This window comes from Microcaecilia unicolor, chromosome 4, assembly GCF_901765095.1.
Source record: "Microcaecilia unicolor chromosome 4, aMicUni1.1, whole genome shotgun sequence".
Taxonomy (NCBI): Eukaryota; Metazoa; Chordata; class Amphibia; order Gymnophiona; family Siphonopidae; genus Microcaecilia; species Microcaecilia unicolor.
The window spans coordinates 264,988,886-265,004,863 of record NC_044034.1 but is presented as its reverse complement, the minus strand read 5'-3'; the positions used below and the strand labels follow the sequence as shown (position 1 = coordinate 265,004,863).

The following is a 15,978-nucleotide window of genomic DNA, read 5'->3' as shown; positions in this document are numbered from 1 at the left end:
CTGCAGATTCTTCTCTTCCTCCCCCCAGCCACCCGCTGCAGGTTTTGATTCCTCCCTCCCTACTGCCCCAGCATGCTGCAGATTTTTCTCTCCCTCCCCCCAGTCACCCGTCAACATGCTGCACATTTCCCCCACCCCCAGCCACCCGATGCAGGTTTTGTTCTCTCCCACCGGCATGCTGCAGGCCTTCTTTCCCTTCCCTTTCCTTCCATCTCAGTTGGGCTGCTGGGCAGCGCCGCCGTCTAACGCTATAGCAAAGCTACAAGGCACCGGGTCCATAAGCATGCTGCCGCGACTGCTTCCTGTTCCTTCTTTCGGCCGGCTTCACCTTCCCTGATAATCTTTTTCGAAGCGGCGGGGCCGGCGGCAAGCACAGCAGCATAAAGACAGCCACCCCCCCGGCACCGTGCAGCTCTGCTACAAAGATGATAAGGGAACGAGCATGGAGGGAGGGAGCAAAACCTCTAAGCTGAAGTGAGCAGCGCAGCAAGCAGGGAGAAGTCGCGGTTTGGGCTGGGGAGACAATTCTTTTATTATTGGCGTCGTGCACCATTGCTGGGTGGGCCTGAGCCCAAAGTGGGTGGGCCCAGGCCCACCCGTGGCTACGCCCCTGGTATGAACAAAATACAGAGTGACGTTGTAGTAGGGTAAAGTTCATGTGTGACAAAAAAATTTGGGGATCGTAAAGAGTATGTTTTTGGTTTCGTTGTGTTGCAGGGTTCAGGCATTTAGGTTGGATCATTAGGGTATGCCTTTATGAACAGGTTAGTTTTTAGTGCTTTCCGGAAATTTAAGTGGTCATAAGTTGTTTTCACGGCGCTTGGTAATGCGTTCCATAGTTGCATGCTTATATAGGAGAAGCTGGATGGATAGGTTGTTTTATATTTTAGATCTTTGCAACTTGGGTAGTGGAGATTTAGGTAAGTTCGTGATGATCTTGTAGTGTTTCTGGTTGGTAGGTCTATGAGTTCAGTCATGTATCCCGGCACTTCTCAGTAGATAAGTTTGTGTACCAGGGTGCAGATTTTGAATGCAATACGTTCTTTTGGGAACCAATGCAATTTTTCTCGTAGGGGTTTGGCGCTGTCAAATCTCGTTTTGCCAAATATGAGCCTGGTTGCTGTGTTTTGAGCAGTTTGGACTTTCTTTATGATTTGTTTTTTGCATCTCGCGTAGATTCCATTGCAATAGTCTAGATGGCTTAGTACCAGGTTGCGGAATACTTCCCTCGGGAAAAAAGGTTTCACACGTTTGAGTTTCCACATTGAGTGGAACATTTTCTTTGTTGTAGATTTTGCTTGGTTCTCTAGCGTGAGGTTATGGCCAATTGTAACTCCAAGAATTTTCAGGCTTTCTGAGATGGGGAGGGTGTAGTCAGCTGTGTTTATGTTGGTGGGCTTGTTCGTGCTGTTTTTTAGCACACGGTTAGCACGTGCAGATTTGACAGTTACTGCAGGAACCCTGAGCGTGTCCCGCAGTATGCCATTTTAAGCTGTGTTAGGCACAAGTTAGAGTGTAAGCAGCATAGTAAAAGTGCCCCTTATTTAGGTATTTAATCTAGGTACCTACATTTAGGGCCTCAACTTTTTATGAATATTGGGCTAACTGATTTTACTGCCAGGGCTGGGGAACAACCATTCCATCTATCTCTCCTCCATTAAAAAAAAGAATTAATACCACTGAAATAACTACTCTGCTAACTAAATGCATCTCTCACACCAGTATAGGATGACAACTGCTTGATTAGTGCCACAGGGTTCCTATTACTTACATTTTTTACTGCATCTGCATATTTCTGTTCATTGAAGTATTCATAAAAACTTGCCATGTAAGACTCCTTAAAACTGGCCTGTAAAACAGTAAACTGGTTATGACCAAATTATTCATTTGTTCTCAAATAGACTTTCAAAAAGAGAATCAGAGTAAAAACAGAGACCATTGGACACAACCTTTCTCTTTGTTTTGAGCATATTCAATGTAACACAAAGAATTATGTCTAGAAAAGAACCATTTTGTGTTTTTTCTGAATGTCCTCTACCAAGACCACAGAAGCTCTGGTAATAAACTCATTTCAATTAAACAACTGGTTTGGAATTATACATAAAAATTACATAAATATATTTAATAGTTTCCAATGCTTTAATTGAATGTATTCTTAGCTGGTTAATTAATTTAAAATGTAAGAATATAAGTCATGCTGAGTCACACCATGGTGCATGAAGCCCAGCATACTGACTTCAACAGTGGCTAGTTCCTCCAGGAACTTATTCAATCCTCTTGTGAACCCAGCTATTTTAATGACCTTGACCATGACTGTTAGCAACACATTCCATAGTTTAATTACCGTATTTTTCGGACTATAAGACGCACCGGACCATAAGATGCACCTAGGTTTTAGAGGAGGGAAATAGGAAATTTTTTTTTTCCTTTTTCCCTCCTCTAAAACCTAGGTGCTCCGGTGCGTCTTGTCCGAGTTCGGGATCGCCCTCCCCCCGGCCCTGTCACCACTTCTCCCTACTCACGTCACGCGATCTTCCCTGGTGGTCTAGTGATGTCGGGGCAGTAAAGAGCCCCCTCTTTCCTGCCCAGCGCGCTGCTCTCCATCCTCCTGTATGCAGCCTTACGGTCTCGGCGAGATTCAAAATGGCCGCCGAGAATTGAAGTCTCGGCGGCCATTTTGAATCTCGCCGAGACCGTCAGGCTGCATACAGGAGGACGGAGAGCAGCACGCTGGGCAGGAAAGAGGGGGCTCTTTCCTGCCCCGACGTCACTAGACCACCAGGGAAGATCGCGTGACGTGAGTAGGGAGAAGTGGTGACAGGGCCGGGGGGAGGGCGATCCCGAACTCGGGGGGAGGGCGGGAAATCTCTACCTTCGGACTATAAGACGCACCCCCCATTTTCCTCCCAAATTTGTGGGGAAAAAGTGCGTCTTATAGTCCGAAAAATACGGTATGTACTGCATTAAATAAAGATTTTCTACGATCTGTTTTCAATCTGCTGGTTGTTAGTTTCACAGTGTTATTCAAAAGGTCAATAACTATCCCACCTCAATCATGATTTTATAAACTTCTATCATATCCCTTTCTCAGTCATCTCTTTTCCAAGCTGAAGAATGCTAACCTGTTCAGCATCTCTTCATGAGGGAGAAATTTTTATAACCCTTTATCATCTTTTTTCACCCCTCTCTGAACCTTTTGTAGTTCTCTTATATCTTTTTTTAAGAAGAGGTTATTACAACTGCACACGCTATTTAACAGGTGATTGTAAACTGACCTAGACAGAGGCAAAATGATATTTTCTGTTTTGCTCTCCATTCCTTTTCAAATAATCTCTTACATTTTTTTGGCAATCACAACATATTGGGCTGAAAATTTAAATGTACTATCTAAAATGACTCCAAGATCTTTTCCTTGGGTGGTGACTCCTAACATGGAACCCAGCATTGTATATCTGTAATTGGGATATGCCTCATGTTATATTTAACTTCAATTTATTTGTAAACGATTTTTATTGATGAACAGACTTTCGAAACAGGATTATTAAAAGCAGAAATTCTGTAATCATAATGACATTTCTTGTACATTAACTTACATTGTATCTTTCATCAATTTTTTAACATTTACCCCCCACCTACCCACCCCCCTATATCCTCTTTACTTTGAGCTTCATACTTCATGGTAGCAAGTTCTTCCGTAATTTATCAGCAACCTTTTACCCAACTAACACAAGGAGCGTATGTCCACTTGGTTCCCCATGAGCTAGGGTATTCCTAATTTATTAAGTACGGCACTTCTTGCTTTATGAGAGATATTTTGGATTACAGCAATAAACTATAACAATATTCTCCCAGATTACAACTCATGAAATACACCCACACCAAGCTAATAAATTAAAATGATTTTAAATATCATAATCAATGACATCAGACCCCAACTTTCTATCCCTTGAACAATAAACTCAATGCGTACTCATTTTGTAAAAAGCCATGTTTTAAAATGCTGGTGAAATGATACATTTTCCATGATGTTTCTTCAAAAGGCTGGAAGAGAGTTCCACAGTTTAGCCCCTTTTCCTAACAATGTCTATTGTTCTGTATATGTCAACTGACAAATATGTCTAGAAGGTCTAATTTCAGTTCATAAACCAAATGAGGACTTCTTTGAAGAAAATATATTACCGTAAGATCCTGAAGATAACTTGGGCATAAACCATACAGTATTTTTAAAACAATTTTAAATTTAAACTCAGATCTTAGCAATCAGTGGTAGCCAGTCAAGTTGGATCAGGTAAGGTGTCACATGACTATACATTAAATTCATTCCGCCATTTACATGTTCTCTCCCAATCTCACAAGATCTCTCAGCAATTCCTCCTAATCTTGTGCTATTTTACCCTCATTTACTAAGCCGCACTAGTGGCTTTCGGTGCGGTAATGCCATCACAGCCCATTCAGTTTGAATAGGCTATGTCAGCATTGCCACATAGCTTAGTAAACAGGGGGTTTAGTAAATTATGTACTTATATAACTATATACCACCATTCACAAATATCATAGTAATTTACAATTCAAGCATCCCACTTAAAAATAACATCATGCACAAACCCAAGATGGCAGCTGCATGCTGAACTGCTGTGATGGGTCTATTACATTTGTTGTTTCTTTGTCTCAAAGTGTTCCTTTGTGATGGGGAAGCTAAGGGAAGGCAGTTGAGCAAGGCCTTCTAGCTTCCTGCCATGCCCTCTTATTGGCCCAATGAACCAGTTTGTTACCCGACTAGAAGAACAGCATGTGGGTCTGAATGACAGCCTGCTTGCTTGGTGTTTGTTGAGGGAGGATTGGACCAGTCCTTTCTGCATGAGTTAACAGAGCTTGGACTCAAGGATCCTTCCTTTACAGCTGAGAGCAATGAGCTGTCTGACTCCAGAAGTGTTACGCCTTCTTCAAGAGGAACAGTTGGCATTTTTTTTTTTTTTGGGGGGGGGGGGGGGGGGGGGGGGAGGCATGGTTGCGTGTATGTCAGCTGAAAGGAGAGTCATGGAATTCCAGGATGTAAGCCCTTTTGGAATACCTACTGCATGTGAATATAACTCATCTTGAACTACAACTTAAAAAGGTGTGAGCTAAATCCAAACTCCATTCCCCTTTCCTATGCTGACTCAATTTTAAAAAATTTTCTTTTAGAACAGCGTCTACATTTTTGCTTAAAACTTACATCAGGCTTATCAAGTCTACAATTTCCTGGCTCAACCCTGAAGCCCATTTTAAAAACTAGTGGCCACTCTCCAGTCCTCAGTTACTGTGGCTGTTTGAAATGACAGGTTATAGATTACAAGCTTCCTGGTTCAGTACAAAGTATATCTCAGAAATCTATAACAGTGATAAAATTGGGATCTGTGCCAAACCAAGTCAGTTTCACTCTGCAATACCCCTTGCTTAAGAGTCAACAGACTATAACCATATCTTGGCACATTATTTTATGTGATGGCATTGTGCTTTCTGTAAAACCAGTATAGCAAAGTAATTAAAGAAAAGCTACATACAGATTTGGATTTCGATAAACTGCCCAGTGTTTGTATGGTCTTGGAAATAAGGGTCAAAGTCCTAGAGGTCTGTGGATCCTAATAAAATTGAGAAAACAAATAGGTAAGTTAAATCGATACCACAGTCTCAAAAGAGACTACATTTTACTTGAGTGACGTGATTAAACAAGCAATGCAGTATTTAGGGGGCAATTCTATAACTAGGCATGCAGTAGAAGCCTATTCTATAAAGGTAAGATCCTGTTCACAGTGCAAAGAGAGTCCCTGCCATACTTAGGTGCTCACACATACATCATAAGAACGTAAGGCATAAGCCTTGCCATACTAGGACAGGCCAAAGGTCCATCAAGTCCAATATCTCGTTTCCAGCAGTGGCCAATCCAGTTCACAAGTACCTAGCAAGATCCCAAAACAGTAAAACAGATTTTATGCTGCTAATCCTAGAAAAAAGCAGTGGATTTTCCCAAGTCCATCTTAATAATGGCTTATGGACTTTTCTGTTAAGAAATTATCCATACCTTTTATAAACTCTGCTATGCTAACTCCTTTTACCACATTCTCAGGCAATGAATTCCAGAGTTTAATTAAGTGTTGAGTGAATAAATATTTTCTCGGATTTGTTCCAAATTTACTACTTTCTAGCTTCACTGCATGCCCCTAGTCCTAGTATTTTTGGAAAGAGTAAACAAGTGATTTATGTCTACTCATTCCACACCACTCAGTATTTTATAGATCTTTATCATATCTTCTCTCAGCCGTCTCTTCTCCAAGCTTAAGAGCCCTAGCCGCTTTAGCATTTCTCACTGCAGCTCCTTGTGACTCTGGGTAAGTCACTTAACCCTCCATTGCCCCAGATGCAAATAAGTATCTATATATACTATGTAAACCAATCTAAATGTAGTTGCAAAAACCACAGAAAGGCAGTAAATCAAGTCCCATTCGCTTTCCCCTTTCTTCATAGGGAAGTCATCCCATCCCCTTTATCATTTTTGTCATCCTTCTGTGTACCTTTTCTAATATCTTTTTTTAAGCTGCAGTGACTAAAACATTCTATTTGCTTTCTTAGGTACCTAAGTTCCAAAATTTGATATTTTGCATAATTCTCAATCAGGCTTTCACCCTAATTACAGTACGGAGACTGCAACAGGTACTCTCAGACCATCTTAGAAGCACTGTAAATAGAGAAGGAAAAGTGCTGGTATTACTATTTGATTTTTCATCCGCTTTCAATCTTGTGGATCATAGTATTTCTCAATTAGATTTGGACAATATTGGAATCATGTTTCCCATTTGCTGAAGGCTTTTTTGAATAGAACATATAAAAGTTTAATTTAAAGAAACCCTTTCAGATAGTTGGAGTTTGCCCTGTGCGGTACCCCAAGGTCCCCTGTGTTATTCAAACCATTTCTTCATTCGCTGAGCTATGCATTAGTTAAAATAGGTTCTAATTTTAATTTACGTTATTATTCCAATTGTATCTCAGTTTTATTTATCTTTAAATAAGATGCAACAATGTTTATGTTTTACTGAGAACTGAATGCAGTAATATCACTTAAAGCTAAATAAATAAAAATAAATAAAAAACTAAGGGCCCCTTTTGCCAAGCTGCGGCAAATAGAGACCTGTGCTGGCGTTGCGCCAATGCCCCCTTTTACCGCAGCAGGTAAAAGTTAAGTCTTTCTTTCCTGGGTGGGAAGTACTGCTGGGCTACTGCAGTAGCCCGGCGGTACTTCCTGTTTAACGTGCAGTAAATACCACCGCTAAATAAAAGGGGTCCTAAATTTCTACTAGTAGGAAAAAAAAGAAAAGGATCTAGAAAAAAAACATTAAAATAGGGAACACAGAATATGAATTATCATCTACAATTAGAATACTTGAAGTTCTTATAGATCAAACACTCTCTCTAGAACCACAGTTAAATAATCTGGTCAAAAAAATCTTTTCATCAGGCTGAGATTGACTCAGTCTTTAGCACTGTCTTACTGTAATATTATTTTTTTTTTGACTGTCCTAAATGTATGAATAGAAGATTACAAACTATCCAGAACACTGCCATATGATTTTTCCCTTTCCAAATCTGAAAGAATATCACCTTTTCTAATTCGAGAAGCCCAGATCCTGTTTAAATTTTATTGTATGCTTTTTAAGATTTGATATGGCTTGGTGCCTTCTTATATGTATGATATTATAAGTTACTCAAGATCCAACTCTCTGTATTTGCTCCAAGACTCTTCTACTTTTGTGTTTTTCCTGATCCTAAAGGAATAAGATAAAAAAGAAAGTATTTATTATCTTACCAGGCAGCAACACACTGGAAGTGATTACCTTTCCATAAGTGTTCCATTTCAAATTATACCAGATTTAGAAAAGAACTGAAGACTGTTCCAAAATTTTGTATTGAGTAATTAGATTATTTTTTTTCTGTGATAGATTATTCAATTTTTATACTGTATTGTGTAGTATTAAAATTAGGCTATATGAAAATTTTAAATCCTCTACTGTACTTCTTGGTTTGATTGCTCGATGTCTTGATTGTAATCTGCATTAAACTTCTATGAAATATTTGCAGAATATAAGAATGAAATATTATGTTACTAGTAAAAGAGGCCCGTTTCTGAGCAAATGAAACGGGCGCTAGCAAGGTTTTCATCGCCAACACCCCCCCCCCTCCCTGGCCAACCCCTTCGTTGTTCTGCCATTGCTCCGCCCCCAACGTCATGACGTTTGACGCGAGGGCGGGGCCCGGAGCGATTCCCCCCCTTCGTTGTTCTGCCATAGCTCCGCCCTCGAGGGCGGGGCCCGGAGCGATTTTGGTGGCTTCACCACCACGAACCTTCAAACCTTTTTGAAGGAAGTCAGGGCTTGGCTTCACTGACGTCAGTGTCCTCAGAACGTTGAGGGTGAGTTTTATTATAGTAGATGTTAGTAGTATAACCCAGTACATATGGAGCTGACATTTAGGTACTCACTTACACCAGACATACGACTGATGTATGTATGAGCACCTACATGTGGTAGGAGACATTCTTTGCACAGTAAACAGGATCTTACCATCCAAGAAATGAATCTGCTAAAGTTATGATTTTTTAAAAATTTGTTAACTTCTTATTTATCGAGACTAAGATCATGCTTGAAGCTATGCACGTAACGACAACTCTATAACTGGGAGCCCACTTGTGCATGTAAATGTACAGAATACCAGCACTTTCACAGATAAGTGTATGCTTATGCACATTAAATGGAATCAAACGTCTAAGCGCTATTCTGTAAGCATGTGCCTAAATGGCATAGTGCATAAATGCAAGGGAGGGCTATTCACATGGGTGGGGCACGGATGATGCTGTCAGTTACACACGCAACTTGCAAAATACTGTAAATTACGTGTCCCTTGCCGCTTTCAGGTACCAGCATCTAGGCAGCCATGTCTATAGCTGGTGTAAGAGCAGGCATACAAATGAGAGGCACACCGATGATGGATGCTTGGTTATGCCAGTATTCTGTAATGGAATCTGGTTGCTCAGATGCTGTTCCAGAATAGGCTGTCACTGTGTGACATCAGGCTGCCAAAAAGGAGGCACCCACTTAAAGAATTGTCTCCTTTATGCTGTAAATAACATTTAAAACCAGACAGATGGAATTTTCAGAGTGTTCCTAATATCTACAGCGTTCTATTCCTCCCTAGTGGCACTTTAAAACTTAAGTTCTGTAATAACCTAGACCTCTTCACTATACTAGGACTGCTTAGGAAGTGAAATGTATCTTTGCTGAAAACAGTCATTCTTTCATAGACCGTACTTACTGGATGGTGTGGAGTAAGCTGAAAGAGGTTAGGTGAAAGGATGGCAGGTGCAAAGAACCTCAGGAAAATAAAACTGCTTACAGCAGTATATCTAACATCCGAGTCATCTACAAGAGGAGGAAAAAATACAGGTCATTTAAAGGACATTGGCTTCCCACCAAGGAATGTATTGCCTTCAAGGTTTGCACTCTGGTCCACAGGATTATTTACGGTGAAGTTCCTGGATACATGTTGAACCTCATTAATCTACCACCCAGAAACAGTTCCAGTCTATCCCAAACTTTCTTAAATTTGCATTACCCAGACTGCAACGGACTTAGATACAAATCAACTTATGCATCCAGCTTTTCTTACATAAGTACACAACTATGGAACGCTCTGCCCAAAACTGTGAAATCTATCCATAACCATCTTAACTTCAGGAAGTCGCTGAAAACCAACTTGTTTAGGAAGGCCTACCCCTGTGACCCAAATTAACTTTCTACTTCCTGCGACACTGCAAAACTATGGACTGTATTGGACTTTTAATACAACCCCCTCTTTATTTCTTCGTTGCTTTATACTTATGTTACTTATATGCTTACTACTATATTGTGTATTTGTATTTTTACCGAACTGGAGCCTGCCTCCACGGTACTGTGTAAGCCACATTAAGCCTGCAACTAAGTGGGAAAATGTGGGGTATAAATGTGTTAAATAAATAAATAAACATCAGTATCACACACTGTACAGAGACCTCCCTTCCCCAAAAATACCCAGTGGCCTTTCTACAAGAGCTTTTATAAGTAAAATATTTGTACAAAAGGTGGCTTTGCTACAACTTCATCAATCATCATAATATGTTTTCAGGCCTCTTTGTGGAATCAGTTATTCATAATTTAGAAATAAAATAAAATCTGATTACATTTGGAAGTATTTGCACCATGGTAAACATATAACTGTTTTTTTATTTTTTACATAACCATGGGCCTTATATGAATAGCGCTGTATGTATAAATCCACTATGAGGGCAATTCTAAAACAGGGCTTCTAGGATATGAGGCAAGTGCCTATTTCAAGTCTAATCTATAAAGAAACGGAGATACCTACTTTTCTTCACAGAAAACTAGCGCAAGTGGAAGAAAATGGTTCAATAAATGATCATGCCTACCTGTAGGCAGTTAGGTCCAGTATTCTATAACCCACGCGCATAACTGCCTGACATACCCCTGACTCACTCATGCCCTTCCCAGGTCCATGCCCCCCTCAAATTTGTGTGCTCTGGAATTTGTGTACAACTTATAGAATACCGACTAAGGGTAGTTACACGCAAAACTGCTAACTGGTGGCAATTAGAGATAATTATGGCTAATTACTTATTGCTTGCTAATACCAATTATCAGCTTATTATTAAATTAAGTTACATGCAGAAGTGACCTTATTCTATAATTTGTGTGCTAGTTGCAAATTTGGGCACACAACTTTTGAGAATTGGAAGGCGAATGTATAGTGCTATATGTAGGAGCAAAATGGACAGGGTAAGGGCATTTTTGGGGAAGCCACATAAATACATATACAGGAACTGGTATTCTGTCTCTATACTTATAGATTACTTGCTGGATTCAGATGTAGGAAAATCAGTTATAACTCTGGCCATCCATTATGCCAAAATGAATTACAGAGGGTTTTATGGATTTGGCTCATGCCGTTTTCAAGTAGTTAAAAAAAGTTACATGCAGGTACAGTAGGTATTTTCATGTCCCCATGCAACGGCCGCCCAAATGAGACTACCACCAGGCCAGCGCGCCCCCTAGCAATAATTTCAGATTTGGTACATGCCCATAATGCCTAGACAAATTATTTATTTCCTCCCACGCGCGCCATTTCCGGCAGTAATCGGCAGTTGGCGTGTACCGACCGGTCACCATGGGTGTAGCGCATGAGCCCTTACTGCTAGATCAATGGATGGCGTTAAGGGCTCAGGCTGGTTTTAGACTCGCGCTGGTTTCAGTTTTACTGCATGCCCTTTTCCCCATCACATTTTTAAAAATCCAGTTTTTATTGCAGATGCGGTAAAAACTGGCCTGGCATGCGTCTAATGCAGGCCACTTTTTACCTCGGTTTAGTAAAAGGGCCCCTCAGTTTGTACTTGAAGCAATGGAGGGTTAAATAACTTGCCCAAGGTCCAAGGAGTGGCAGGATTTGAGCCCTGGGTTCCCTAGTTTTCAGCCATCAGCTGTAACCATTAGGCTACTCCTCTATGAGTACAAATAGCACTAATATTCAGGATCTTATACATACAGGGTCAGATTCAGTAAATGGCATCCAGTGCTATTCTATAAAGTGCACTCTGGGATGAGTGCTCTTCACAGAATAGCATTGGGCACCGACTTTGGGTGCGAGAACTTACAGCAATTGAAATCAGGTGTAAATCCAGGCATGCAAGTTGGGAGTGAATCTGCAGTATTCTAAAATATTGCACACAATTTTCCAGAACACCCCTGACCTGCCCATGCTCCTCCCTTGGGAACATCCACTTTTCAGTTGCATGCGGATACTCTTAGGTGCTATCATATAACTGGGTGCATAAGTATATTCCTGCACCAATCTGCCGTTTCAGCCCCATTTCAGCACCTTGCATCCATTAGAATGTGTTTTTGCACTGAAAGTTGGGTGTGGAATTAACAGCTAACTTTAGGTGCCATTTATAGCACTCCCTAGATATCTCATTCTGCGGTTTGAGCTATGCATGTAGTGCTGCTGAATATAGAAATAATGTGTCATTACACACTTTCAATTATTCCCAAGACATGTGAGAAAGTAGTCGTCTGAGTAGAGACATTCACATTTCCCCAGCCTTTTCTAAAACACAGATAAGGACATACGGGATTGCACATATATCTGCTGGCAGGTACAGCTGTAGCTTCCATTGTACAGGTCTACATATGCAGAAAAAGAGCAGCATTGCACAAGGTCATTATATATGTAAGCACCACATCTACACATGCAGATGCCTATCAGGCTTATTTTCGAAAGAGAAGGGTGCCCATGTTCCGACACAAATCGGGAGATGGGCGTCTTTCTCTCAGGGTCGCCCAAATCGGCATAATTGAAAGGTCATTACACTTGTGGTGGTAAATGTGAGCTCTTCAAAACCCACCAGAAACCCACTGTACCCACATCTAGGTGCCCCCCTTCACCCCTTAGGGCTACGGTAGTGGTGTACAGTTGTTCGGAGTGGGGTTTTTTTTTGGGGGGGGGGTGTTGGGGGGGCTGAGTACACAAGGTAAGGGAGCTATGCACCTGGGAGCTTTTTCTGAAGTCCACTGCAGTGCCCCCTAGGGTGCCCGGTTGGTGTCCTGGCATGAGAATACTGACCATTTAATCCTACTCTCTGTTTTCTATCTTTTAACTAGTTTTTAATCCATAGTAGGACACTACCTCCTATCCCATGACTCTCCAATTTCCTCTGGAGTCTTTCATGAGGTACTTTGTACAAACGCCTTCTGAAAATCCAGATACACAATATCAACTGGCACACCTTTATCCACATGTTTGTTCACCCCTTCAAAGAAATGTAATAGATTGGTGAGGCAAAATTTCCCTTCACTAAATCCATGTTGGCTTTGTCTCATTAATCCATGCTTTTGAATATGCTCTGTAATTTTGTTCTTTATAATAGTCTCTAACATTTTGCCCGGCACCGACGTCGGGTTCACCAGTCTATAACTTTGGACATGCGGATCGATTGCGTGCCAAATGGCATTTGACGTGTGTAGATCATTACCGCCCGGTTACCGCGTGAGACTTTACCGCTAGGTCAATGGCTGGCAGTAAGATCTGACCCAAAATAGACGCACGGCAATTTTCATTTTGCCGAACGTCCATTTCGGCAAAAATTTTAAAAAAGCATTTTTTACAGGTACGCTGAAAAATGATTCTGCGTCTACACTACCTCAGGCCATTTTTTCAGCATGCCTTTGGAAAAGGGCCCCTTTATGTTTAAGAGCAGGCATAAATGTGAGTGCTTATTTTACTCATCTACATGCACATTTTATAAAATATACAAGTAAATGACGATTTTATTTATTTAAAACATTACTAGGTGGGTTACAATAAATTAAACATAAAACCCACACATAAAACAAAATTAACTGGGATGCTTCCAAAAATAAGTAATATAATTTCAAGGTAAAAATGCTTGGATAAACAAATGCTATTTTTGGTTGGTTTTTCATACCCTAAATATATTTCATTAACAAGTCAATGCCATTTCTGTCTAGTGTTCTTACTGCCTGTTCTATCACGCTGCTTTTTAAGCACTATTCCTTGGGTGTGTTCCTTTACTGCTTAGTTTTTTTGTGTTAACTGGGGAATTCCTTAATGCTATGTGAAGCGTTCTGAGCATATCTCCTTGGTATGTTGTCTACCTCACACTCTTCAGATCCCTGCTGCTCCGCCGCCTCCTCCTGATCATCCACAAACTTATTCTTGTCATACTCGTCAATGTCCACCTTGCAAAAGCGTGAAGATTGTGTGTTCTTGGCCATGTCGGGACAGTGAGGATGGGGTGAGGAGAACAGGGTGGGAGGAGACCGAACGCAAGACGTTTGGGAGAGAAGACCGCAGGCAGCAGCAACGGCACAGTAAAGCCCAACGTTAATGTCTACTAATCTACTTTCCTCTCCAGCTCCCACCGCTTGCAGTGAGGGCTCAAGGCCCATGCTCTGCCCCTGGGAATGCCTACTGTACAAATACATGCTGGCTTGCAGTGCACATTTTTTAAAATATGACCAAATTTTGTAAGAAGTCTTTTCCATGCAGAAATGGTTTTTCAAATGACCTTTGCTGAGGGTAAATTTATAAAGTTGCACCTAGTTAAGGTAAAATTATGTATAATCATACCTGATAATTTTCTTTCCATTAATCATAGCTGATCAATCCATAGACTGGTGGGTTGTGTCCATCTACCAGCAGGTGGAGATAGAGAGCAAAGTTTTGCCTCCCTATATGTGGTCATGTGCTGCCGGAAACTCCTCAGTATGTCGATATCAAAGCTCCATCCGCAGGACTCAGCACTTAGAGAATTACACCCACGAAGGGACACTCTGCCCAGCTCACCACCGCCGAAACGGGGGAGGGGAATCCGTCCAGCTCATCCCCGCGGAGCGGGGGAGGGACACCACACCCGCCGATGCGGGGGGATCTGGCTTATCCTGCAACCGCAACCGCGGGAGGAGCTGACTGACCCTAACACCGCCGAAGCGGGAGGGGTACAAAACTGCCCTACAGCCGCACGAAGCGGGAGGGAGTGCCGGCAGAATTTTAAGTCTCAATCCAGCCCCGTAAAACGGAGGGGAGAGGAATGCAGCAGCTCACTGTAACACAAACTCGTCTTAACTCTTGAAGAATCCAAGTGAAAAAACTTGAACACGAAGTCTTTCTGAAGTAACTGAAGACTAAACTTGAACCTGAAATGCAACCAGAATAAAAACAATACAGATATCTGGGAGGGGCTATGGATTGATCAGCTATGATTAATGGAAAGAAAATTATCAGGTATGATTATACATAATTTTACCTTCCATATCATCAAGCTGATCAATCCATAGACTGGTGGGATGTACCGAAGCAGTACTCACCCAGGGCGGGACATAGAAATCCCTGACCGCAACACTGAAGCTCCAAACCGGGCCTCCGCCCGAGCAGCCACAGTCAAGCGGTAATGCTTGGAGAATGTATGGGCCGAAGCCCAAGTTGCCGCCTTGCATATCTCTTCCAAGGAGACGGAACCGGCCTCTGCCATCGAGGCCGCCTGAGCTCTTGTAGAGTGAGCCTTCAGCTGGATAGGCGGCACCTTCCCCGCGGCCACATAAGCCGCTGCAATGGCTTCCTTGACCCATCTTGCCACTGTAGGCTTAGCAGCCTGCAGACCCCTACGAGGACCTGTATACAGGACAAACAGATGATCCGATTTCCGGAAATCATTGGTCACTTCCAAGTATCTGATGATGACTCGTCTCACATCCAGATATTTAAGAGCAGAGTACTCCTCTGGGTAGTCCTCCCTACGAAAGGAAGGGAGACATAGCTGCTGATTCACATGGAAGCGAGAAACAATCTTGGGCAGGAAGGAAGGCACTGTGCGAATAGTCACTCCTGCCTCAGTGAACTGTAGAAAAGGCTCTCGACACGAGAGCGCCTGGAGCTCGGAAACTCTTCTGGCTGAAGTGATAGCCACCAAAAAGACTGCTTTCAACGTCAGGTCTTTCAGAGATGCCCTTGACAAGGGTTCAAACGGCGGCTTCTGCAATGCTCTTAGCACCCGGTTGAGATTCCACGCAGGCACCACTGAGTGCAGAGGAGGGCGCAGGTGATTAACCCCCTTGAGAAAGCGCACCACATCTGGCTGCGAAGCCAGGGAAGCACCCTTCAGGCGGCCCCTGAAGCAAGCCAGAGCCGCTACCTGGACCTTAAGGGAACTGAGCGACAGGCCTTTGTCCAGACCTTCTTGCAGGAACGTCAACACTGAAGAAATTGGAGCAGTGAAAGGAGAAAGAGAGCCTGCTTCACACCACGCTGCAAAGATACGCCAAACCCTGGCGTAAGCAGTAGAAGTAGAGCGTTTCCTCGCTCTCAGCATAGTGGCGATGACCT

The 15,978-nt window shown here is 42.2% G+C and overlaps 1 protein-coding gene across 1 annotated transcript in view; it reads right to left on the bottom strand.

Annotated features, from left to right (window-relative positions):
• The window catches only part of RASA3 (RAS p21 protein activator 3), a 615,753-nt gene that overhangs the window by 49,747 nt on the left and 550,028 nt on the right, over positions 1-15,978 (bottom strand). Inside the window, exons 15-17 of the mRNA XM_030201492.1 lie at positions 9,343-9,449; positions 5,544-5,621; positions 1,772-1,849 (exon numbers count right to left, since the gene is read on the bottom strand). Coding sequence (XP_030057352.1) covers positions 1,772-1,849; positions 5,544-5,621; positions 9,343-9,449 — 263 coding nt within the window. The remainder of the gene's footprint in view (positions 1-1,771; positions 1,850-5,543; positions 5,622-9,342; positions 9,450-15,978) is intronic.